The sequence below is a fragment of the Camelina sativa genome, chromosome 7, assembly GCF_000633955.1.
Source record: "Camelina sativa cultivar DH55 chromosome 7, Cs, whole genome shotgun sequence".
Taxonomy (NCBI): domain Eukaryota; kingdom Viridiplantae; phylum Streptophyta; class Magnoliopsida; order Brassicales; family Brassicaceae; genus Camelina; species Camelina sativa.
In genome coordinates this window covers 28,711,118-28,732,861 of record NC_025691.1, presented here as the reverse complement: position 1 = coordinate 28,732,861, position 21,744 = coordinate 28,711,118, and the positions used below count along the sequence as shown (strand labels likewise).

The following is a 21,744-nucleotide window of genomic DNA, read 5'->3' as shown; positions in this document are numbered from 1 at the left end:
ACGTTACGGATACACCGTTGTCGTGTTTTAGTTTTTGTTATTCCGGCATGTCCATCTTTGGGTTTCTGATGTGGGCAAGGTGGTTATGGTGATATTTGGCATGAAGATAAAAAAGAAAAGTCTAGACTAATGAGAAAAGAAAAAAAAAAAAAAAAAAAAAATNATCGGTAAGCGGAGGATCCTGGCTGCAATTTGTATTATCATCGATGTTAATTGGGATGGTTTTCATGTTCTTTTAGTTGTCGCCGGATAAGTTCGAGCACACTAAAAATAGCCCATATTTTTTTTTCCTCAACCAAACATTAAATTAAAAAATGCTTCCAAAGGTTGGTTGTACAAACTGAAAGTAAAAGTTTACAAAAAAATATTTGAGAAACTAATAATCTCGAGGAACGAGCAAGATAATATGCCTCATATTTGACAAACGTGGTATTTTAGTAAAAGTGAATGAGAGAAAGGATAATCTGAGCAAAGTGAAATCTTTCAGAAAATTTCAAAAAACAGATCATTCGTCAGGAGATTGTACCATCGCAACTAAAACGTGTCACCGGAACGTGTTGTGCCACACTAATAATAACAAAGCCTACACTAATTGTCATAGCTATAACAAGAAAAAGTATAGTTAATAAAGAATCCAGACGGTAATAAGATTGTTAAGAAATAAAGAGCTTTAACTATTGGTGTGTATGTTGTGCAACTGTTGCTATAATATTGTTGCAAGGTATAATATTGTTTTTTCCTAATTATAATGCAAATTACAATATATATGACTGAAAAGATAAATGCTCTTTGATAACATAGATAATCAAATCATGTCTGATAAGCTCTCCTCATCCACCAACATATTTTCGCGGGTGTTACAAAAGTCTTGGAACCAGTAGTAAATCCCTCCCTCCCTTCATATGCTGATGTGCTTTGTGCTTGAACGGTGCTTAATCTGTTTCTTACACTTTTAGTTTCTCATCTTGTTGTGAATTAGTACAACAACAAAAAAAATAGTGATTTCGTGTTTCTGAGTCTTCTCGGCAGAAAACACAACTCAAATTTGCTCACACATTACATTTGAGTATTCTATCCCGTGTTGCAAGTCTATTAATTATGAAGAGAAAACCAAGTTATGAAAGAGTATTTTGGTGTAGATTGAGGAAACCAAACACCTTCGTACCACTCACGGCTCGGGTTAATCACTAGATTCATCAATACATCTTTGATATACAGAGTTATATTGGGCGTTGCTTGTTTACATCTTCTGACCACGTTTCAGATTGTTGCTGCGTCTCTTGTATTTCCGTTAACTCTAAAGTGAATTACGGTGATCATTTGAATTTCCATCAAACACAAGTTTTTTACAAAAATAACCGAAAGACTCTCTACTTAATTCAGGTGGATTATCACATGCATAATCAGTGGGACGACTAAAACTTTGTCCATCATTTTCAGATTTTAATTCTTTAAACGCATACGATGACGATTGCAAAATAAAATAAAAATATGCAATTGAATGCATTATTTGGCTTTAACCAAATATGCTAGCTGTCTCAATAATAGTGAGAGCTCAGCCACTCGAGAGTAAATAGAGATGCGCTAAGGAAAGAACCCCCATGGTCCTGGAGAGCACTAGAGTGCGCTTCTTGAAAACTTTATGTAGCTCTAGTACTAAGAGAATATTATCCGAGAAAGAATTAAAAAGTATATCAGGCCTCTTAACGAGATTACGCTGATGCATTAATTTGTGCGGGGATCTTTTAAAGAGTGTTTTCTCTCATGCATGAATTATAGGTCTTTGACGAGTTGAGTGCGAAGGAGAGATTGTCGCAGCTAGCCCACATCATATTTTGATGATGGAAAGAAATTAATATTGAAGTTGGAACCAATAATATAATCTTCTGAGAGTAAATGAGAAGTAGTAATGTAACAAATTATTTATGACGACTAGCCTCCAAAATAAATAAACTAAACCGAGATTTTTTACCTTTTTTGTTTTTTTCTTCATTTTTACATTGCTAAACTACATGATCTCATCATTTAAAAAACAAAAGTTTTAGAAAAATAATGGAAAGAAGAAATGGAAAGTAAACTTAATACAAGAGCAAGCGTGTTGCTCGGATCCGAGTGGGATCAGCGAAGCGACAAGAGAAAGACCTAGAAAGATTCTCAGGTTCGTCGTGGTCGTGCCATCCTGGCCCTTGATCAAAATTCAAAGCGTAATCGTAAGGCTCATAAGCCACGACCTTAGTGGAAGAAGAATGAGACGGCAACAGCTTGAGCTTCATGAACAAAACCTTCCACTTGGGCACGGGTCTTTCTCTTCGCTGTTGTTGCTTCTGTTCTCTGCAACTCTTGCTGTATCTTCCAAGTACAATTGTCTCTCTGTAAGATGAAGCTGATGATGACACGTTCCATCTCTTCTTGCTTGGAGATTCAAACATCATTTTTTTCTTCTGTTCTTTCTTTTTTTTTGCTGCTCGAATATTTTGTCTTTCTGTCTTTGTGATTAGCTGTGTTATTTATATATTTGTAGTAGATTGATGGATAAGGGAGACGTAAAAGAGAGACTAGTTCAAAAGTCAGCTTTGAAAGGCTTATATGAAACTGCGTTAGCCAACTTGTATGAATAATTAATTAATGAAAAGGCAGCATTTTAAATGCCGGTTTCTGACTAATTTACAAACCCACAACAATATAATAGTCAAAAATAGACCTGTGTTGTTGGTTCTTGACATAAGATATACGATACATACACGAAGAAAATAAGCTAGGTATTTATTTGGAAAGGTCGTCTCTTATCTATAAAATTGAGTTCTAATTTAGAACAAAAAGAAAACCAAGTTCTAATTACCATTAGATGATATATTTTTACATAAGTTATAACCTCATACTAAAATATGTTATGTGTAGACAAAATATCATCAAGATCATGGATTCGTGGCCGAGAAAGAAGACATACTAATTTCTTAAAGGAATTTTTTTGATACTTTCGACAATTTCCTGACGAGTTTAGTTTGTATTTAAACAAAAATAACAAGACAAAAAAACTATTGGAAATTTTTCTGATGAACAGAAAAATTAGGTATAACATCATTGGTAACACATCACCTACATGTGTAAACTACACCAAAATTTAAAATAAAAGTAAGGATAGGGTAGTTTTTGTTTCTTTGACAATTAGTTGGCAGTATATCGAACAACTACTAATAAATACAATTCTCTATAAAATAATACTCTGTGAAACAATAAAATATTGGAATATTCTCAAAAATAACACAAAAAAGTTTTGTTTACAAATTTAGCACAACATCTCTAAAATTCCAAAAATAGCACTATATTTCAAAATTAAGTTTTTAAAATTAAATCCTAAATTCAAAAAGCTAAACTTTACCTCTCAAAACTCTACCCTAAATGTGAAATTGAGAACTCAAACCTAAAAAACAAAATTCTAAAAATTAATTTTAAATATTATAATGTGTTAAATAATGCTATTTTGGAAATTTATGGAATGTGTGCTATAAATGTTTATAAAACTTATTTTAGTGTTATATTAGGGTATTTCTCTAAAATATTTGGCACATGAGAAAGGCAGTATAGAAATATACAAATTCAATAAGTTAAATGATAAAAAAAAATCATGTGTAAATGAGTGGTTCATTAGTATTCTAAATTAATATAATATATTTCGACTCCTAAATATGATATCATTTTCATTTTGATAAACTTTTAGGTTATTAAAATGTGACAACTAAAGTTTTTTTTTATTTTTTTTACAACGTGACAACTAAAGTTATTACTCATAAATATGTATTTTTGTTATTTAATGTCAAAACAGGGGTTTTCTACATATTAAATGCTTAGATCAAATTTCGTAATTCATATTTTCCTAGAGCTTTAAGATACAATCTTAAATGATAAAATAATTAAGAAAATTGTCTACAAATTATTATATAATTTAAATGAATAAAATATTATATTTTGGATAGTATTACTTTATAGAGGTTTTATAGTCATTTGAGTTTGTTGGCTCCCTATTCTAATTCAATTTAATGCGGGTCGCAGCATATGGTTGCCTGGCTGGTTAAAATGACAGGCAAACACATATCGACATCATTTTTAGCTTTTGTAAGTTTTTTTTTTTTTTCCCCCAATTGAAGATTTTATTGATATAAACAGTACACAACAACCGAGGAAAAAAGCCCACAAAACATACGGCAGTTTACAGAGCTTTTGTAAGTTCTAAGTTCTAACCATTAAAAATATATCATTAAGAAAATATTATTTGGGTTCTCAATTGTCTCCTAGTAGTCCACGACTTTGACTGTCATATTTAAAAGGCTTTATCCAGTCAGTGTGATACTTGCGTACCAGTTCCAGATTAAAAATATAAACCAAGATCACACTCTTTTACTCTATAGTCTTATTTAAATTTAAATGTTATATGACTAATTATATGTATCATGGATCTACCACATGTTAAATATTTATAAATCATGGCAAGTATGTTTATTATAATAAAAAGTAGGGAAAACATCACGTTAGCACTTATAGCACCTGTGTTGGCTGTTGGCACCCATAGTCCATTAGAAAAAACATCCCGTTAGAAAAAATGAGTGTCATATAGCATGCAAAAAAAGAGAGTGAGGCCATTTTACATCTTAGATAGTGAATTTCACCTTTGTTGATGGGACACTTCATGTTATATTTTAGGATTTAGATTTCGATTTTGATATCTTGATATAGGAAATAATTTAAGAATCTGGGTATCAATCTGTCATGACACAAACAACATAAAAACCTCAACAAGCAAACCAAATTTATGACTTCAAGTGGGAAAAAGAAATCTGGAATGTCAATTGGTTACCAAAGATAAAGTTCTTTCTTTGGAAAGCTATGAGAAATGCTCTCCCCAAGGGAGAGAACTTGAAAAGAAGAGAAATAAACCCTGAGGCAGTCTACTCCTTCTCCAGTCATAAGGAAACAAGTGTCCACCTGTCTTTTCAATTCAATTTTGTCCAATAAGTGTGGGCTCTTGCACCATAGATCCAACCCAGATATCAAACCTATGGATAGGAATTGAAACAATTGGAAAGTATTAGTGCTTACCCCTAACATATATTATTGATGGATCTCTGGGCATATAGATTTTGTGGACCATTTGGAAGCATCAGAACAAACTAATATTGTTTCACAAAAAATGTCATTTTGACATAATGCACAGAAATTAAGAAAATTATCTAAATTTATATTTTATCTTTTATATATACACTAAATTTTTTCTCTTTCTAATTAATTAGCTCAAATTATAAGGATAAAAAAAGAAATTAATCTTTAAAACTGCATTGAAAACATAAAATGACATTATTTTTGTAACAAGGAAAAAATGTCAAAATGACACTCTTTATAAAAGAGAGATAGTATTTGAGAAGATGGCCGCCTCCGCCCCGGATGCGATAACCCAAGCGACATCCCAAGCTAGAGAATGGTATGCAGCCCAGATCTCAACCCCTAGTAGGACAAATCACCACATCAGGAAACAACAAAGACAAGTGAGGGCAGATACGATCCAATGCTTCATTGATGCCGCTTGGAAAGAGGACTCTCAGACAGCGGGTCTCGGCTAGATTTTCACTGATCCGATTACAAACTCGAAGATCAAAGGACATGAAACCGCTTTGCATGTAAGCTTTCCCCTCATAGTCGAAGCCTTAGCAATGAACCAAGCTATGCAACATGCCTCAAATTTGGGATACCAGAAACTTACCTTTGCTTCAGATTCGTAAACGCTGATCAAAGCAACAAAATCGGAGCTCTAACACAAGGAGATCCACAGGATTCTACACGATATCCTGTAAATGACTCATAAGTTTGAAAAGATTAGCTTCACGTTTGTTCTGCCAGAGAACAGTCAAAGAGCCGATGAAATCGCACAGAGCTGCTGATGAAATCGCAAAAGAAGCTTTAGCTTCTGTACCTTTGTGTTTGTATTCAATTACTCCTAAGTCCTATCTATCCCTCGTCACTAATTGATGTAACTACTGAAACGGCAACGACCATACCAGTCTGAAATTAAATGCAATCTATGGCACGTACAAATGAAGTGTGCTTATTTACATACAAATTATTTTCATTACATGAATCTATATTGTCTTTGACCAAAAAAATCTATTGTCCAGCGAAAATATATAATGACGTATAGCATCTTTTTAATTAACTCCTTTGCATTCTCTTCTTCGATCTTTCACGAATGAAAAAGTTAGTTGCGTACAAGTCTTAAATTATGATATTTTTCAAAAAATCGAATAAAGATTTAAATTAAGTTACCAATCAAATTAATCAAACTTTAATAACATATTTTCTCTCTTTCTTTCTATCTTTTCCCCCCGAATTTTAGAATGCCATATATCATGGCAGGTGATCTGAGTGACATATGCTTGTCCAGATAAATAAATAAACAAAAATACTAGTTGTGTTGTTTTAAAAATCCCTGTCTAATTCAGATTATTTTCCATCAATTTATGAATACTTTTTTTTAATAAATTAGTTTTAATCTAAATAGTTGAATACTCTTCACCTAATTGCTAAATCCACTCTATTCGCCTCGATTAATGATTAATCCTATGAAAAATCAGTCATTGTATTTCTTTCATCTATATGATTAGTCTTAATTTGGGTAATCATATTATTCTCCATCTAATGTTTACCTATTCTATTATTTTTAAATTGAAAGTATAAAATATATATTTTTTTGGTTATTTAGATATTTATATTAGGAATTTGCGATGTTTTATATTAACTTATGTTAATAGTTTTATTAAAATCACAAAATTTTATCTTAAAAGTACGTTTTCATATATTTACTGCAATTTGAAAATAGTATTATATAAAAATTTAATTATAATAACTTAATATGTTTTTTAAATATCAAAATAATATTAAGTTATTTTTCCGCCTCTAATTTAAATCCGATTATTTTTCCGGCTAATCTCTAATTTAATGGTCGGACTCTCTGCATCGCGGTGTCAATACAACAAAATACTTTGTTCCGACGACGGCTGGTTTTTTTATTTGCTTTTGTTTCTCGTCGTAAGTTTAGACCCGGTCCATTTAATAAAAAGAAGGCCTGTTAAAAAAAAAAAGAACATGGGTTGTTGTTGTATTACATCACTAGATTAAGACCCGTGCTAGAGCACGAGTTGAAATTCCTTTATATGATTGTTTTTTAAAAAAAATTTGGATAAAACATTATGCAATAAAATCATAGGCTAAATATGATGGTTTGAAAAAAATACCTATTTTGTAAGTTTTATATTGTTAATTTTGTAATTTTATATATGAGAAGTGGTTATGCTTGTTGTTTGTTTTTATTTTAATTTTTGAACATGTTTGGTAAAAGTTTTTTAATATGACTCGTGCTTAGGTAAAATTTTATTTTCAACTGCACAATAAGATCTCGGAAATCACGATTAAATGTGATAAATTGTCAAGATTTTATTCTTTTTATGCCTAATAGTAAAGATTTTATTTTGTAACAATATATAGAATACTAAAGATTTTATTTTGGAAATTGTATAAATCATTGGAATATTCTCTTTTCAAGAATTTTTTGGGATATTCTTTAATGTATTCATGTAGCCCACATATTGACCAATTAATCTATAACCTTCTTTGTAACCAACCTACATTTAATCTATAACATATTTTGTAATCAACTTATAAAAATTATATAGTCTAAAAAATAGTTGTATACTTTTGTTTTATTATATAAAGGATGACTGGATGTATTGTGTTCTTATTGAGCGTCATTAATGATAACATATGTATTATCTTGTTCTTAACCAAAGATAAATAAAAAACATAAGATACACAATCGCTCGTCTATTTGGCATTCTTAAAAGAAAAGAACAAGAAAAAGTTCAGAGACCTCTCCAATTCGAATATTCATTTCTTTTTTTTTGCTCGAGAAAATATTAACTCTCCCATAGTCCGTCCCATGCACCAACATCTGTCGTCTGAATCCCTATTCCTGATCTCTCTTCTTTAGATCGTGGAAGCGACACCATTTCCTCCCCCCCCCCACCCCCTTTTTTTTTCCTTAATTTTGTCTCCTTTTCGCTTTGTTTTCTCCATCATCATTATTTTTTTTTCTCTTTCTCTTCCGTAATACCAAAATGGCGGAACTGAAATCGAAGTGGTTGGGTTTGAGATCGGTAATCTTGGTTTTTCTCAGTTTCGCTTTAGCTTTCGCCTTCGTCTCCGCCGAAAGAAGCTTTATTAAAAGAAAAGATCTGAGATTTTATTCAGATGAAACGCGGGAAAACAATGAATCAAGTAGTTTCTTTCTCAAAGCCGTTAATTTTCTCTGGGAATCTGATCAAACTGGTTACCATCATGTTTGGCCTGTAAGTACCATCATCATTGTTCTCAAGTTTCTCTCATCTCTTGGTGAGATTGTAATTATTATGTTCATCAGTTCATGTGGGAGGTTTTTGTTTTGGTTGTATAAACCAGGAATTTGAGTTTAATTGGCAAATCGTTTTGGGAACACTTGTTGGATTCTTCGGTGCTGCGTTTGGTAGTGTAGGTGGTGTTGGTGGTGGTGGTATCTTCGTTCCTATGCTTAGTTTGATTATTGGCTTTGATCCTAAATCTGCTACTGCCATTTCTAAATGTAAAGATTCCTTTTTTTTTATATATATATTGTAACAGCTATTTTTCTCTTTGGTGTTTTTATTTATTTATTTTAAAAACTAGCTAATAGTGTCATGAGTTTTGTAGGTATGATTATGGGTGCTTCTGTGTCAACTGTGTATTACAATCTTAGACTGAGGCATCCTACACTTGATATGCCAATCATTGACTATGATCTCGCCTTGCTGATCCAGCCTATGCTTATGCTTGGTATTAGTATTGGGGTTGCTTTTAATGTGCTTTTTCCAGATTGGTTGGTCACTGTTCTACTCATTATCCTCTTTCTAGGTAAGGAGTGTTTCAGGCCTTTTCCCCAATCTGCGGTAGAGTCACCATTTTGATCAATGTATCATGTATGCAGGCACCTCCACAAAGGCGTTTTTGAAGGGTTCTGAGACTTGGAATAAGGAAACTATAGAGAAAAAGGTACATCACGAACCTCTTGGGCAAACTGGGGTTGGTTGTATCATTTATTGCTAGACTGTACTAATCTTCATGAATAATAACCCATCAAACTATATTTATTTATTGTGCTACAGGAAGCTGCTAAGCGTTTAGAGTCAAACGGTGAGTTGAATGTTTTTGTTTGTTAAATAGTTTTGCAGGGCCTACCATTTAAAACCTCTGTTTTGCATTTATTGGGAAAAGCATTGCTCACATAATCAGCTTTTTCATTAGGTGTATCTGGCACTGAAGTGGAATACATACCACTTCCCGCAGCTCCGACCACGAACCCTGGAAACAAAAAGAAAGAAGAGGTATATGCTATTCTCTTTACATTACTGCTGGTTATGTGTTTGGAAGTTATGTCACAGTTAACCAACGCTAGTGTACTGCAGGTAAGTATTCTTGAAAATGTATACTGGAAGGAACTGGGACTTCTCGTGTTTGTCTGGGTTGTATTCTTGGCACTGCAGATATCCAAGGTAAAGTATTTTTTTTCTTTATCTAGCAATACATATAGATATGTATCATTTGAAGATACTTGTTTTATGTTCAAGCTATATTGATACTTCTTCATGGTCTACTATTGAAACAGCAAAATCTGGCTACTTGTTCAGTAGCGTATTGGGTCATAAATTTGTTACAGGTACAAAGTCAATTAAGTTCTTTTGCAGAGAAATCCACATATACTGCTTATAGATAGATGCTTACAAATTATCCTACCGTCATACAGATTCCGGTTGCAGTTGGTGTATCAGGCTATGAGGCAGTAGCTTTGTACCAGGGTAGAAGAATCATTGCATCTAAGGGACAAGGAGACTCAAATTTCACCGTTGGCCAGCTAGTTCTTTACTGTACATTTGGCATATTGGCAGGCATAGTCGGTGGTTTACTTGGTTTAGGTGGAGGTTTCATCATGGGTCCATTGTTCTTGGAGCTCGGTGTACCGCCACAGGTGGTTCTTTAACAAGTTGAGTAAATATTTGTCTATAAAAACAACATTATAATCGAGAATGACTTGTTTTTGTAGGTTTCAAGTGCCACAGCCACTTTTGCAATGACTTTCTCATCATCCATGTCTGTTGTAGAATACTATCTTCTCAAACGATTCCCTGTTCCATATGGTGAGATCTATATCTTTTTGTTCGATGAGGTCGCATAATCGATTAAATTTTCATGATATCCTTATATTTTTAACTTTTTATGCAGCTCTGTACCTTGTGGGAGTGGCAACAATTGCAGCTTTAGTTGGACAGCATGTAGTCAGAAGGCTAATTTCAGCCCTCGGTCGGGCATCTCTCATCATCTTCATCCTTGCATCCATGATTTTTATCAGTGCGATATCGCTTGGTATATACTATCTTCTTCTCACCCAAACCTTTTTTTATTTGTGTTGCTTCAAGCCTTCAACCATATATTAGTGTAAATATTTGCTTTGGTCTGTATATATGTGGTTATCTAGATTTTCGAATCATTTGATATGGATGTAACGCGGATCTTTTCACGGTATCACCTTTAAATATATGTAAATTTTGTTAACTTTGTTTCTCTGTTCGTAGGTGGAGTGGGAATAGTGAACATGATCGGCAAAATACAACGGCACGAGTACATGGGTTTCGAGAACCTTTGCAAGTACGGTGGTTGACTTTTAGGAATTCTGGCTCAATGTTATGGTTTTTGGAATTCTTCTCTTTTAAGTGATGCCAAAATCGGCTGTATTTAGTGTGTAACTTGTTGGCTTATAAAAAGCTCCATTCTTGATGGCAAGATTTGTGGTCTTTTGATTGTATGTCTTGGTGTCGTTTACTTAGATTTGAAAATTGTATTATTAGCACTATTCGTTTCTTTTTTGGTTGAAAATGTAATTTATGGCAACATAAGGGATTTTGATCATTTTGTCAACAGTATTAGATGGAAATAACTTTATTCAGTATCATTATAATACTGAAAATGTAATTTTTATTATAATTTAATTTTCATGTGAATTAAGAAATTTATATGCCATCTTCATCTTTTTCTTATTTATATATATAAATTGTTATATAAAGTTTGGTTATAAGATATTAGTTACATTATCATAAATTCATCGGCTAGAGCAGTTTATAATAAGATAAGGTAAGTCTAAAATTTTCGGGTTCGAATTCAGGTACTCGGTTTTGGTTTTTATTCCCAGCCAACAAAACCTTGGAAAATTTGTTAATTTTGTTATAATTTACTAATGGTTTGAGTTGTTGGGCCGGGTATTGGATCCAGAAACCGGCCCGATAACTTAACCAGGACGGAGACAAACCTGGAAGACGCAGAGCCTCTGGTGGCGAACAAAGGACTAAGGAGAGACTCAACTCTGGTGGCGGGTAAACGAAACTCTGAGTCTGAGAGAAATGGACGAAGAGAGGATTCGAGAGAGAGAGAGGCTTCAGATCGAGCAGATTCGCGAGCTTGATTTCGAGGAACTACAGGTCGAAGAAGTCGATTACCTCCACGATTCCGATTCCGATGATGATGTTGATCTCTCTGCATTTCCCTTTTCTTCCCACGCCCAAGCTTCGTAAGCAATCAAATCTCTCCTCGTATACGATCGTTTTCTTACCTGCACACTCTATTCTTCGTTTCATTTGCTCTTTCTCAGTGTTGGTTCTTCAGTATTGAATCAGTTTCTCGACTAGTTTGATTTTCCAGTTTTTGCATTACTTAGGGTTTAGTGTTCCTATAGGTAACGGATCTACGAAACAGTGATTTGATTATTCTTTGGGGTGTGTGGGGAATCAAGCTGTTGCTTTCATCTTCGTTTAATACTCGTTGTATTTTCTGACTTTTGATTTGGGTGATCCTTGACCAGTGGTAACCTTGGTGATGATGAACTTATTTTCAACCCAGCTTTGTCTTCTTTACATACCTATCTTGGCGGTATGGATGGATTCTCTCGTCTTGTGTGTTTTCTTATATGTTTTCCCACATCTGAGCTTACGTTTTTGTATTGTTTAACAGAGGTTGAGGACACTCCAAACAGAATTGCTTATGCGGATGGAGGCACAGTATTGAAGATCCCTCTTTTCTATCTTGAAGGTATTTATAATAATAGATACGGAGTGGTTATAGTTTTCTTCTTTTAGTGGTTACATCTGTAGCATTAATCTAAGAATCATGTTCGCGGACATGAGGTGCTTACTTGAATTGAACAAGCACACTATGTTTCTTCTTCAGATTTACTTGAAGTACCTTTTCTATAAACCAATTCGTGTGTATGGTGTGAAAAGTCATCTGTCCCCTCCTAGTGTTTTGTACCCAGATATATGTGTAACAAATTGACCCTGCTGCTTTGCAATACTTCAGGAGTGGTTCTTTTTCCAGAGGCAACACTACCCCTTAGAATTATTCAGGCTAGTTTCTTGGCTGCTGTTGAGAAAGCTTTAAACCAAACTAATGCTCCATCTACGATAGGTGTGGTAGGTTACTTAGTCTTTTGCTTTGCTTGGTTTGGGTTCGAAATATCTTCTTCTTTTCTACAAGAAAAAATTACTCATCTAAAATTTATCCTGTTATATACAGATCCGTGTTTACAGAGAAGGTGCTCAGCTCAAGTATGCCAGTGTGGGGACAACAGCAGAGGTGATCATTCTAAATTTTCTCATTTCTTTCTATTGATTGTTAGATGAAGTTACACCTGTCAGATTTCTGTTCTAAAACATATTTTGGTTTTTTCTCATCTTAAGACCTCCGCGGTTTTGTATTCGAAATTTTTGCAGTTTTTGTATGGGATTGTGGGATCTGATGTGATTGGTGTTAGCACGAACATCTCCTAAGATATAAATACATTTTAGAACTGGCATGATCAATTTCTTGCGTAAAATACTGTAGATTTTTATATTATTTGCGCAATGTTTCTGGAGCAATGCCTGAGAACAGGGTCTTGATGCAGACAGTTGGGAAATGCCGTGGTTGTTGTTTTATATATTTAATTGGTGGGAATAATTTGTATCTTCTAGTTCTCAATATGTAACATACTATTCTCGGTGATAATCGCAGATACGACAGTTCCGTCGACTTGGTGATGGTTCATTCAATGTTATTACTCGTGGGCAACAGCGGTTCCGTTTAATGCGTCGTTGGACTGACATTGAAGGATTTGTATGGACATTCTCTCATATATATACATAGGCATTCCACCTCTTTTATTAGTGAAAGAGGGGAATGCATCTTTGTTTATTCTGTAAGAAGCTTATATCTCATGAAATCCTTCTTGCAGCCTTGCGGAGAGGTACAAATTGTTGAGGAAGATGTACCCCTGAGGACTCCCAGGGATGCGTTTGGAAAACTGGTACCGTTAAGCAAGTTGCAAGGTCGCTCACCCTTGAGTGCAATGTCGTTATCTACACCTCTTAAAGATATGGACGCTCAGTCAGTAGCAAATTCTGAAGAAAGTTTCGAAAGTGCTCTTTCTCCTTCAGAAAAAAGACTTCATTATTCAGTAGTTGACTCAATATTTTATAACTCAGCAAGTAGTGAGGATGATCTAGTAGTCAACACATCAGATATGCAATCTAGTGGGTCTAACCCATACAGCTCTAGATCCATTGGATGTTTAGCTTCTGACCATGATGACGAAAAGGAAGATGGGCAATCGTCAATTAGTAAGACTCCTGTTTCACAAGAGATATGTCAGAAACAAAATAGGCTGGCAAATTTCCGGGGAAATACTGATCTAAGCCGATTCCGCATGGCCCCAAGAGCATTTTGGCCTTTCTGGCTGTATAGGATGTACGACTCATATTATCTTGCTCAAAGAGCAGCAGGTAAACTTCTTGTTTATTTTGATCTTTTTCTAGAAGTAGCACACGTAGTTAGAGTCTGCTAATGTTAAGATAATATGCAGATCTGTGGAAGCAGATAGTTGGGGTTCCAAACATGGAGGCTTTTGTGAATAAACCAGATATTCTATCCTTTTCCATTGCTAGTAAAATCCCTGTGTCTGAGTCAATTAGACAAGAGCTCTTGGAGCTCAATGGAGTCTCCTACAGATTGCAGCGAGAAATTGAATTGCTTGAAAGTTTTGATCGTGTTCGATGTAAACACTGTCAGGTATTTTGTGGGAGCATGGTATATACCATTTATACTTCCTCTTTGTTGAATATTTGGTTTACTGATACGTTTGCATATTAATGCAGACTGTCATAGCAAGAAGAAAAGACATGTTGGTTATGTCTAATGAAGGTCCTCTTGGTGCATACGTAAACCCACATGGCTATGTGCACGAGATAATGACCTTTTACAAAGCAAATGACATAGCGCTCACGGGTAGACCTGTTAAAAAGGACAGCTGGTTTCCCGGGTAAGAGTTTTTTCATCAATGTTTGTCCTTAATCACGTTTATATTTGAACTAATTGACCTACTTCCTTCATCATACTTATAACTCATTTGGTACCTCAGTCGTTTAGAAATAGAGCTCAATCACTATTATGTCCTAGGGAGCTTCCAAGTTGGATGATTTGGTTCAAAACAAGCTAATTTTTTTAAGCATTAGCATATAAAGCAGCTGGCGCAACTTGTTGCAAGTAAACCCTTTAGATCAATTGTTCATAAGCATAGGCTAACTTGTTTAGAGCATTGGTTCTTGTACTTTATAAAGCAGCCTAATCCGTAATCTTTCAAGTCTACCATAACTCTGATTTATGACTTAAATCCGCAGGTATGCATGGACAATTGCAAACTGTGCGACGTGTGAAACCCAACTGGGTTGGCTTTTCACAGCGACAAACAAGAAGTTGAAGCCATCATCTTTCTGGGCAGTTCGGGGCTCACAGGTCGCAGATGACATGTGCTGAAACGGTATTAACACAAGGTCTTCCTCACGGATTCAATTTTCTTTCAATACCAAATTATCATTTATCCTGAATATTACAAGATAGCTTGTGAAAGCTAAAGCTGACGAAGAGTATAGTCTAAAGTAATAACAAAACAGCTAAAGGATTTTGATATCTTCATCAATATACATAACATTATATATATGTACTCGCATGCATGATGTGGTGGTGGGTCAATGAGTATGATATTCCAAGGTGTGTTCTTAATATGGGAATATCCGTTCAAGTTTCATTGCTGAGCGTTTTAGTTTTGTGAAGAAAGCGTCACTTTTGCGTATGGAATACGTATGCTAATTTTCTGAAGGAAATAAAGGTTAAGGGTGACTTGGCTTACTATATGGATGAATTTGAAGTATCAATTGGAATTTATCCCTTTGATTGTGTACAAGATTTATAGTTCTCTTGGATCCAGTTTTGATCCATAGACTTTTGTCATATACCAATAGCAAACTGGTTATTGTTATATTTATGAATGCATAGAATGTACTGTCACTGACGCTTCAATTGCAATTGAGCAAATGATAATTAGTTTATAGTTAACTGGTTTCGTTCATAGATCAAGCTTTAGATACGAGAATATCAGAGATCAAGCCTTTCAGGTTTTTTTTTTTTTTTTGATATCAATAGTTGTATCCGACTGCTTGACATCTATATTTCCTTAATTTACTGATGGTTTGTACTTCACTAAACAACAAAACCAGAGGAATAGAAAAACATGAGTAGTTGATGACAGTGAAGAAAATGCAAGATATTTTTTTTTCCTTTTCAACACAAGTGAGACTAGTTGATGACAGTGAACTTGTTTTGCATGCATTGCAACAAACAAAATACTTGGATCACCGCTGTACATGTTTACTTGGATCATCGCTGTACCTTTCATGCTTCAAACAAGTACTTTGTAATTTTGAACCATGAAAGAAATAATTACCATTCATCTCAGATACAAAGCAGCATACAGCAGTGATGACGAGATGTCCCCATATTCTGCTGCATTGACCTTATGATTCAGTTAGCAATAGTGAAGAACTACTGTAATAAAGCGAAAAGAAAGGTAAAGATAAATAACTTCCATACGACATCTTAGAACAGCTGAAGTGTGAGCGGCTGTCTCAGAAAGCTGATCGTTACAATTCCAGAGGAGTAGCCCAACACCACCTCATTTTCAGATGTCGAGAAGATAAAGATGACGATCACGATAGGTTTAAATCTCTGAACCAAAAGTGTCAAAGACCTCTTTATCGTTCAAATTCTTGGTTCCTACATTCACTGACAAAATGACAAGACAAAACTCTCAAGACAGGTATAATAAATATCAAAAACATCCATTTCCTTCTTCATTACAGCCACTGCCACATAATATCAACATGATCTTGCAAAACTATAAGCAAAACTATAAGACCAGGCTACCCTTTTTTATCTAAGAAAGTTAAAACTTATTTCCTTAAACAGGTCATCCAAGTTGAAAAAAGGACAATTTTGCAGTTGATATACTACATTACAGCACTACTGAAGAAGAGTCTGGCGTCCATCGTTCATTCAATCTTCCTAAAAGATTTCCCTAAGCCACAGCATCACTGATCACAACAGATGTTTTTTTCTCACTGAGCGGATGTATGGTAAAAGCTAAATGAGTTGCATCCTAACAGAAATTAGAAGAACTTCATGAGACAGTTCGTCCATAACAAATAGATGCTATGTAAAGATTCTTGCCCCATTTTTCCTGCACAAAAAAGACTACAAGTTACACCCATGATGCCAAATAATAAAGGAGAAGGAAATAAAGAGACCAGCAAACAAACCTTGACATGATTACTAGGAAAAGCTGAGGTTCTAAGAGTCTCCTGTGTCTCATCAGTAAGTTTTCTTCTTGGCACACTAAGAACAAAGGCAGCCTGATCCCAAGTTGCAGCAACTGATGTAATTCGGTAGCCATTTTCCCACCGACGATGTATACCTTCGCTAGGGTATAGAAAATCTAGTTCCACAACCTGCATCACAGAACAATCCTCATATTATCATGATACAATTCCAACTGATGCATGCTTTTATTCAAGACAAGACCCAAAAGAAAATAAATTAACTTCATAAGACCTGGTCAGAAAAATAAGCTCCACGAGACATTACAATCCCCCATTTGCTTCCAGCAGTTGCCATAGATGTAACATAAAATCCTTCTCTCCACTTTTTATTTATCCACTTGAAGGGAAAAGAATCGCTGACTTTGTAGGATTGCTGTAAATACTGAGTCCCTGAATACAAAATATGAATGTTGTGAAACATAGATAAAACGGTAACAACTGTTACACCAGCAATCAAAAGGAATAAACCAACATTACCCTTCGACATAACCACAAATGAGCTCCCGTTACTTGCTCCTGCTACTGCTGTAATGTAGTAATTCTTTTCCCACTGTTCCATAATCCATTCCTAGAAGATATGGACCAAATGACAACACAAACAAGTTGAAGAACATCATAAATGGAAGTGACAGCATGCAGACATGAGAAATTTGGAAAGATTACCCAAGAATATTGAATGAAGCTACCTTGTGGAGAAAGCTTGGTGATAGCTGGTAAACTTGATCCGTAAAGCCAGTTCCTGCATCCATGATTAAGGCCCAAAGATTTGCGCAAGAAGCTACACTGCTGATAAATAAACCATCCTCGTTTCCCTTTTCAATGTGTTGTGCAAGCCTTTCATCAGCGACATTATAATGATATCTGCACAAAGATAAAAGACAAGTTAGCAGCATGTTTATATACGTACGTACCAAGAACTCTCAAGTAAGATACAAGATGGCACCGTTGTTTCATAGGTCTGTGTGCACTGTAAATGCTGATCCATTGTGTTGCTGGCATTCCCAATCTGACCTTCTTTGTTGGTTGTTCGTCCTCCTCGTCCATTGTNATCACAACAGATGTTTTTTTCTCACTGAGCGGATGTATGGTAAAAGCTAAATGAGTTGCATCCTAACAGAAATTAGAAGAACTTCATGAGACAGTTCGTCCATAACAAATAGATGCTATGTAAAGATTCTTGCCCCATTTTTCCTGCACAAAAAAGACTACAAGTTACACCCATGATGCCAAATAATAAAGGAGAAGGAAATAAAGAGACCAGCAAACAAACCTTGACATGATTACTAGGAAAAGCTGAGGTTCTAAGAGTCTCCTGTGTCTCATCAGTAAGTTTTCTTCTTGGCACACTAAGAACAAAGGCAGCCTGATCCCAAGTTGCAGCAACTGATGTAATTCGGTAGCCATTTTCCCACCGACGATGTATACCTTCGCTAGGGTATAGAAAATCTAGTTCCACAACCTGCATCACAGAACAATCCTCATATTATCATGATACAATTCCAACTGATGCATGCTTTTATTCAAGACAAGACCCAAAAGAAAATAAATTAACTTCATAAGACCTGGTCAGAAAAATAAGCTCCACGAGACATTACAATCCCCCATTTGCTTCCAGCAGTTGCCATAGATGTAACATAAAATCCTTCTCTCCACTTTTTATTTATCCACTTGAAGGGAAAAGAATCGCTGACTTTGTAGGATTGCTGTAAATACTGAGTCCCTGAATACAAAATATGAATGTTGTGAAACATAGATAAAACGGTAACAACTGTTACACCAGCAATCAAAAGGAATAAACCAACATTACCCTTCGACATAACCACAAATGAGCTCCCGTTACTTGCTCCTGCTACTGCTGTAATGTAGTAATTCTTTTCCCACTGTTCCATAATCCATTCCTAGAAGATATGGACCAAATGACAACACAAACAAGTTGAAGAACATCATAAATGGAAGTGACAGCAGTTATGCAGACATGAGAAATTTGGAAAGATTGCCCAAGAATATTGAATGAAGCTACCTTGTGGAGAAAGCTCGGTGATAGCTGGTAAGCTTGATCCGTAAAGCCAGTTCCTGCATCCATGATCAAGGCCCAGAGATTTGCGCAAGAAGCTACACTGCTGATAAATAAACCATCCTCATTTCCCTTTTCAATGTGTTGTGCAAGCCTTTCATCAGCGACATTATAATGATATCTGCACAAAGATAAAAAGACATGTTAGCAGCATGTTTATATACGTACGTACCAAGAACTCTCAAATAAGACACAAGATGGCACCGTTGTTTCATAGGTCTGTGTGCACTGTAAATGCTGATCCATTGTGTTGCTGGCATTCCCAATCTGACCTTCTTTGTTGGTTGTTCGTCCTCCTCGTCCATTGTCAGCCTCCCCCTCTTTTGACCCACTTGATATATGAGCTTCACATCAGACAAACACGAAAAAGCTTAAGGCATTCTAGACTAAACCTCAATAGTATAACCACAGTAACATGTCATAAAAAAGATCACCAAATCACCTTCTGTGCACCTTCAGTATTTATTGGCCTAATGTCTGGGTTTGGGCCAACTACTCCATCAAAAAGGGAGATATATTTTGCATAGTCAGGCTCCTCATCAAACTTCAAATTGACAACATGCTCAACAAATTGACGAAATGGTAGGGGGCAGAAGCAGCAAAGAGTTTCAGGGGAAGTAGCCATCTTCTTCTTGCAAACAAGGAAACCTTTGTTCTCTCCCTAAAAAAAAAAGTTCATGATTGGCAAGGAAAAATGCCAAAAAAATCGAATAATTTAACTTTCAGATCCCCCAACCTGGTAGCCTTGCCATGGAAGCCGGCCTCGGAGAAGGAAAACAAGAGTGTAAGCAAGAGATTCCAGGTCATCCCGCCGACTACAAGTTCTGCCAAGATGAGCATGTACACTAGCATAACGTACTGTTCCTCTGAGAACACAAAATGCAGAACATTAATAAGTAACACAATGATAAAAATCAATCTCACAAGATTTATGACTAGCTGAATCGAGTTACCTAAAAACATCAGGACGCTGGTCATATTCGACATGTAGTCCAGTTGCATTATCACGCCATTTGGTTGCTGCAAGACCAACAACTTGGATAAGCAGCACAAAGAAAGCAAAGTATGCTTCCTCCTACTACAAAATACAGTACATACCTAAGCCGAGGTCGACAAGAAAAAGTTTTTTCTCTTCCGGAGTCCCGGGAGGCCCAAGCAGAAAATTCTCTGGTTTGACATCACCATGCACATATCTGCCAGAGACAGGAGAATATAAGAAATCTAAAGTTATTTAAAGCAATAGAGTTGCAGTAGGCAGTACCGTCAGCAAGAATATAAGAAAATTACCCTCTCGAATGCATCTTTTCTAATATGGATATTGCCTCAATCGCAATACATGCAACCATCTCTGTTGACATCCTGCATCATATAAAAGAAACAAAGCATATGGTGAGTACGAATATAAACTGGCTCATCTCCGAAACATATCTGTACACGAGTGGTTTATATAACAAAATCTTTCAGATGCTACAGAATAACGTAAAGGTTTCTCAGGTGGGATGCTCACGCTTGAGTGGTACTATTCCAAACATCCCATAAGCTAGGCCCAAGAATATCCATAACCTGTATGAACGATTAAACAATATAATTAGTCATACTGCAAGTAGCCACAAACAGAAAGTGTTTTTGTTCAAATCTAGCTAATGTCAACATACCATCACATAAAAATCACCTTGCCGACCTTTAAAATGCACTCGCGGCACACCATGACTGCCACCAAGTGCACTGGACAAACAGAGGATAAATCATACATTAGTTATCTCATCCTTGTATAAACCAAATATATGGACAAGCAGAAGAAGATTCCTAGAGCCAAACACAAGAAACCATAGCGCTCACTTGTAAACTTGCCACTCATACGGTGGTCCATAGTTGCATCCTTTGCTGCTTCTATGCTCAAATTTCAAAGCCACCTGCAAAAGTGGACACATCAAAATTAAATATAGCTCAAACGAAATAAAAAGAAAGCAAGTAAATCTGCAAACACATATAGCATACCTCTATAGCTCCCGGCCCATATCTAGCATTAGGAGTGGCTGTGCCCATCTTTCGACCAACACAAACTTGTCCAAAACCTCCTTTGCCTAGTTTTCTATCTAACTTGTACATGGGTGAACCACCAACCTGAACCTGTGGAACCAAGGAGTCAATAACCAAATCATCTTAAATCTCAAAAAATTCAAACTTTTGCAGGAATGAGACATGCCAAGTTTGATAGCTTTCTCCTAATCAAGAATAACACCACAAACAATGCAAGAGACAATAGTCCAACCTCGTAAGAGCTAAATTGCGTAGAAATAACGAAATCCAAACAGATAAAGGTGACACCTTTTCAGGAAGTGGAGGAGTGTTTCCTTCATCATCAGGCACTGGTGCTGCTTGGCCGCCACTGTCGTGTTCATCCATCTTCTTATCTTCTCTCGAAACCCTAATCTGTTCTTCCTCCTTAACTGCAGTATTCACCAAAGGCGTCGTCTTCTCTGCTGCTACAATCGCCTCCTCCTTGGCCACCAGTTTCTTCAGCCGCCTCGGATTTCTCCTAACTGGTGATTGTGTCAAAGCAATTGGGTTCTGGTTCTGGTTCGGGTTCTTATTATTAGCCCGATCTCTGCGTGCGTTGCGACGCAGCTCAGGCATCGTACGCTTGGTGGTCGACGTCCATGGAACGATCCAACTCACTGAGAAAGAAAGAGTCTTCCAGAACCATCCGAGGGTTAGGTCAATCTGAAGCGAATAAGATAACGAAGAGATGAAAGAAACTGAGAGCTGCAAAATGCAAATGGGGTTTGAGAGATTTGGGGATTTTTTTTTTTTTTTTTTTTTTTT

At 35.8% G+C, this 21,744-nt stretch overlaps 4 protein-coding genes across 9 annotated transcripts; 2 read left to right on the top strand and 2 right to left on the bottom strand.

Moving 5' to 3' along the window:
* LOC104703107 lies at positions 1,950 to 2,534 on the bottom strand. The gene has a single exon (XM_010419050.2). It carries the CDS (start codon positions 2,430 to 2,432, stop codon positions 2,079 to 2,081), a length of 354 nt encoding a protein of 117 aa, XP_010417352.1. The 5' UTR covers positions 2,433 to 2,534; the 3' UTR covers positions 1,950 to 2,078.
* LOC104703106 lies at positions 7,876 to 11,049 on the top strand. Its single transcript, XM_010419049.1, has 12 exons — positions 7,876 to 8,390; positions 8,500 to 8,659; positions 8,767 to 8,967; positions 9,041 to 9,105; positions 9,219 to 9,246; positions 9,358 to 9,437; positions 9,519 to 9,605; positions 9,719 to 9,769; positions 9,857 to 10,078; positions 10,154 to 10,247; positions 10,333 to 10,473; positions 10,683 to 11,049. The coding sequence occupies exons 1-12, from the start codon at positions 8,160 to 8,162 to the stop codon at positions 10,766 to 10,768; spliced, it is 1,446 nt and encodes a 481-aa protein (XP_010417351.1). The 5' UTR covers positions 7,876 to 8,159; the 3' UTR covers positions 10,769 to 11,049.
* LOC104703105 lies at positions 11,420 to 15,489 on the top strand. Of its 2 annotated transcripts, XM_010419048.2 has the most exons (10): positions 11,420 to 11,671; positions 11,963 to 12,030; positions 12,112 to 12,189; positions 12,457 to 12,569; positions 12,673 to 12,732; positions 13,150 to 13,251; positions 13,370 to 13,916; positions 13,997 to 14,202; positions 14,289 to 14,452; positions 14,811 to 15,489. In XM_010419048.2, exons 1-10 carry the CDS (start codon positions 11,505 to 11,507, stop codon positions 14,944 to 14,946), a joined length of 1,641 nt encoding a protein of 546 aa, XP_010417350.1. In that variant the 5' UTR covers positions 11,420 to 11,504; the 3' UTR covers positions 14,947 to 15,489. The 2 variants fall into 2 exon arrangements, with proteins under 2 accessions (XP_010417350.1, XP_019083502.1); XM_019227957.1 differs by lacking the exon at positions 13,150 to 13,251.
* Positions 16,265 to 21,738, bottom strand: LOC104703104 (casein kinase 1-like protein HD16). Of its 5 annotated transcripts, none has more exons than XM_010419046.2 (17): positions 21,247 to 21,737; positions 20,917 to 21,048; positions 20,758 to 20,831; positions 20,574 to 20,643; positions 20,426 to 20,481; positions 20,206 to 20,277; positions 20,017 to 20,111; positions 19,872 to 19,938; positions 19,655 to 19,784; positions 19,361 to 19,579; positions 19,186 to 19,262; positions 17,788 to 17,850; positions 17,531 to 17,705; positions 17,322 to 17,412; positions 17,077 to 17,234; positions 16,785 to 16,973; positions 16,265 to 16,705 (listed from the first exon to the last, which is right to left on the bottom strand). In XM_010419046.2, the coding sequence occupies exons 1-17, from the start codon at positions 21,553 to 21,555 to the stop codon at positions 16,646 to 16,648; spliced, it is 2,037 nt and encodes a 678-aa protein (XP_010417348.1). In that variant the 5' UTR covers positions 21,556 to 21,737; the 3' UTR covers positions 16,265 to 16,645. The 5 variants fall into 5 exon arrangements, with proteins under 5 accessions (XP_010417348.1, XP_010417347.1, XP_019083501.1 ...); XM_010419045.2 differs by lacking the exons at positions 16,785 to 16,973; positions 17,077 to 17,234; positions 17,322 to 17,412; positions 17,531 to 17,705; positions 17,788 to 17,850 and adding exons at positions 17,905 to 18,035; positions 18,115 to 18,303; positions 18,407 to 18,564; positions 18,652 to 18,742; positions 18,865 to 19,039 and having other exon boundaries at positions 16,265 to 16,574; positions 19,123 to 19,262; positions 21,247 to 21,736; XM_019227956.1 differs by having other exon boundaries at positions 17,077 to 17,412; positions 21,247 to 21,738.

Coding starts and splice junctions, on each gene's coding strand:
- LOC104703105 (XM_010419048.2), top strand. CDS start 11,505: ATGGACGAAGAGAGGATTCGAGAGAGAGAGAGGCTTCAGATCGAGCAG. Junction 12,031..12,111: donor TTTACATACCTATCTTGGCG/GTATGGATGGAT, acceptor ATTGTTTAACAG/AGGTTGAGGACACTCCAAAC. Junction 12,733..13,149: donor GTGTGGGGACAACAGCAGAG/GTGATCATTCTA, acceptor TGATAATCGCAG/ATACGACAGTTCCGTCGACT.
- LOC104703104 (XM_019227956.1), bottom strand. CDS start 21,555: ATGCCTGAGCTGCGTCGCAACGCACGCAGAGATCGGGCTAATAATAAG. Junction 21,049..21,246: donor CTCCTCCACTTCCTGAAAAG/GTGTCACCTTTA, acceptor TTGGTTCCACAG/GTTCAGGTTGGTGGTTCACC. Junction 19,580..19,654: donor TTCCATGGCAAGGCTACCAG/GTTGGGGGATCT, acceptor TTTTTTTTTTAG/GGAGAGAACAAAGGTTTCCT.
- LOC104703106 (XM_010419049.1), top strand. CDS start 8,160: ATGGCGGAACTGAAATCGAAGTGGTTGGGTTTGAGATCGGTAATCTTG. Junction 8,660..8,766: donor TGCTACTGCCATTTCTAAAT/GTAAAGATTCCT, acceptor TGAGTTTTGTAG/GTATGATTATGGGTGCTTCT. Junction 10,079..10,153: donor AGCTCGGTGTACCGCCACAG/GTGGTTCTTTAA, acceptor TTGTTTTTGTAG/GTTTCAAGTGCCACAGCCAC.
- LOC104703107 (XM_010419050.2), bottom strand. CDS start 2,432: ATGATGTTTGAATCTCCAAGCAAGAAGAGATGGAACGTGTCATCATCA.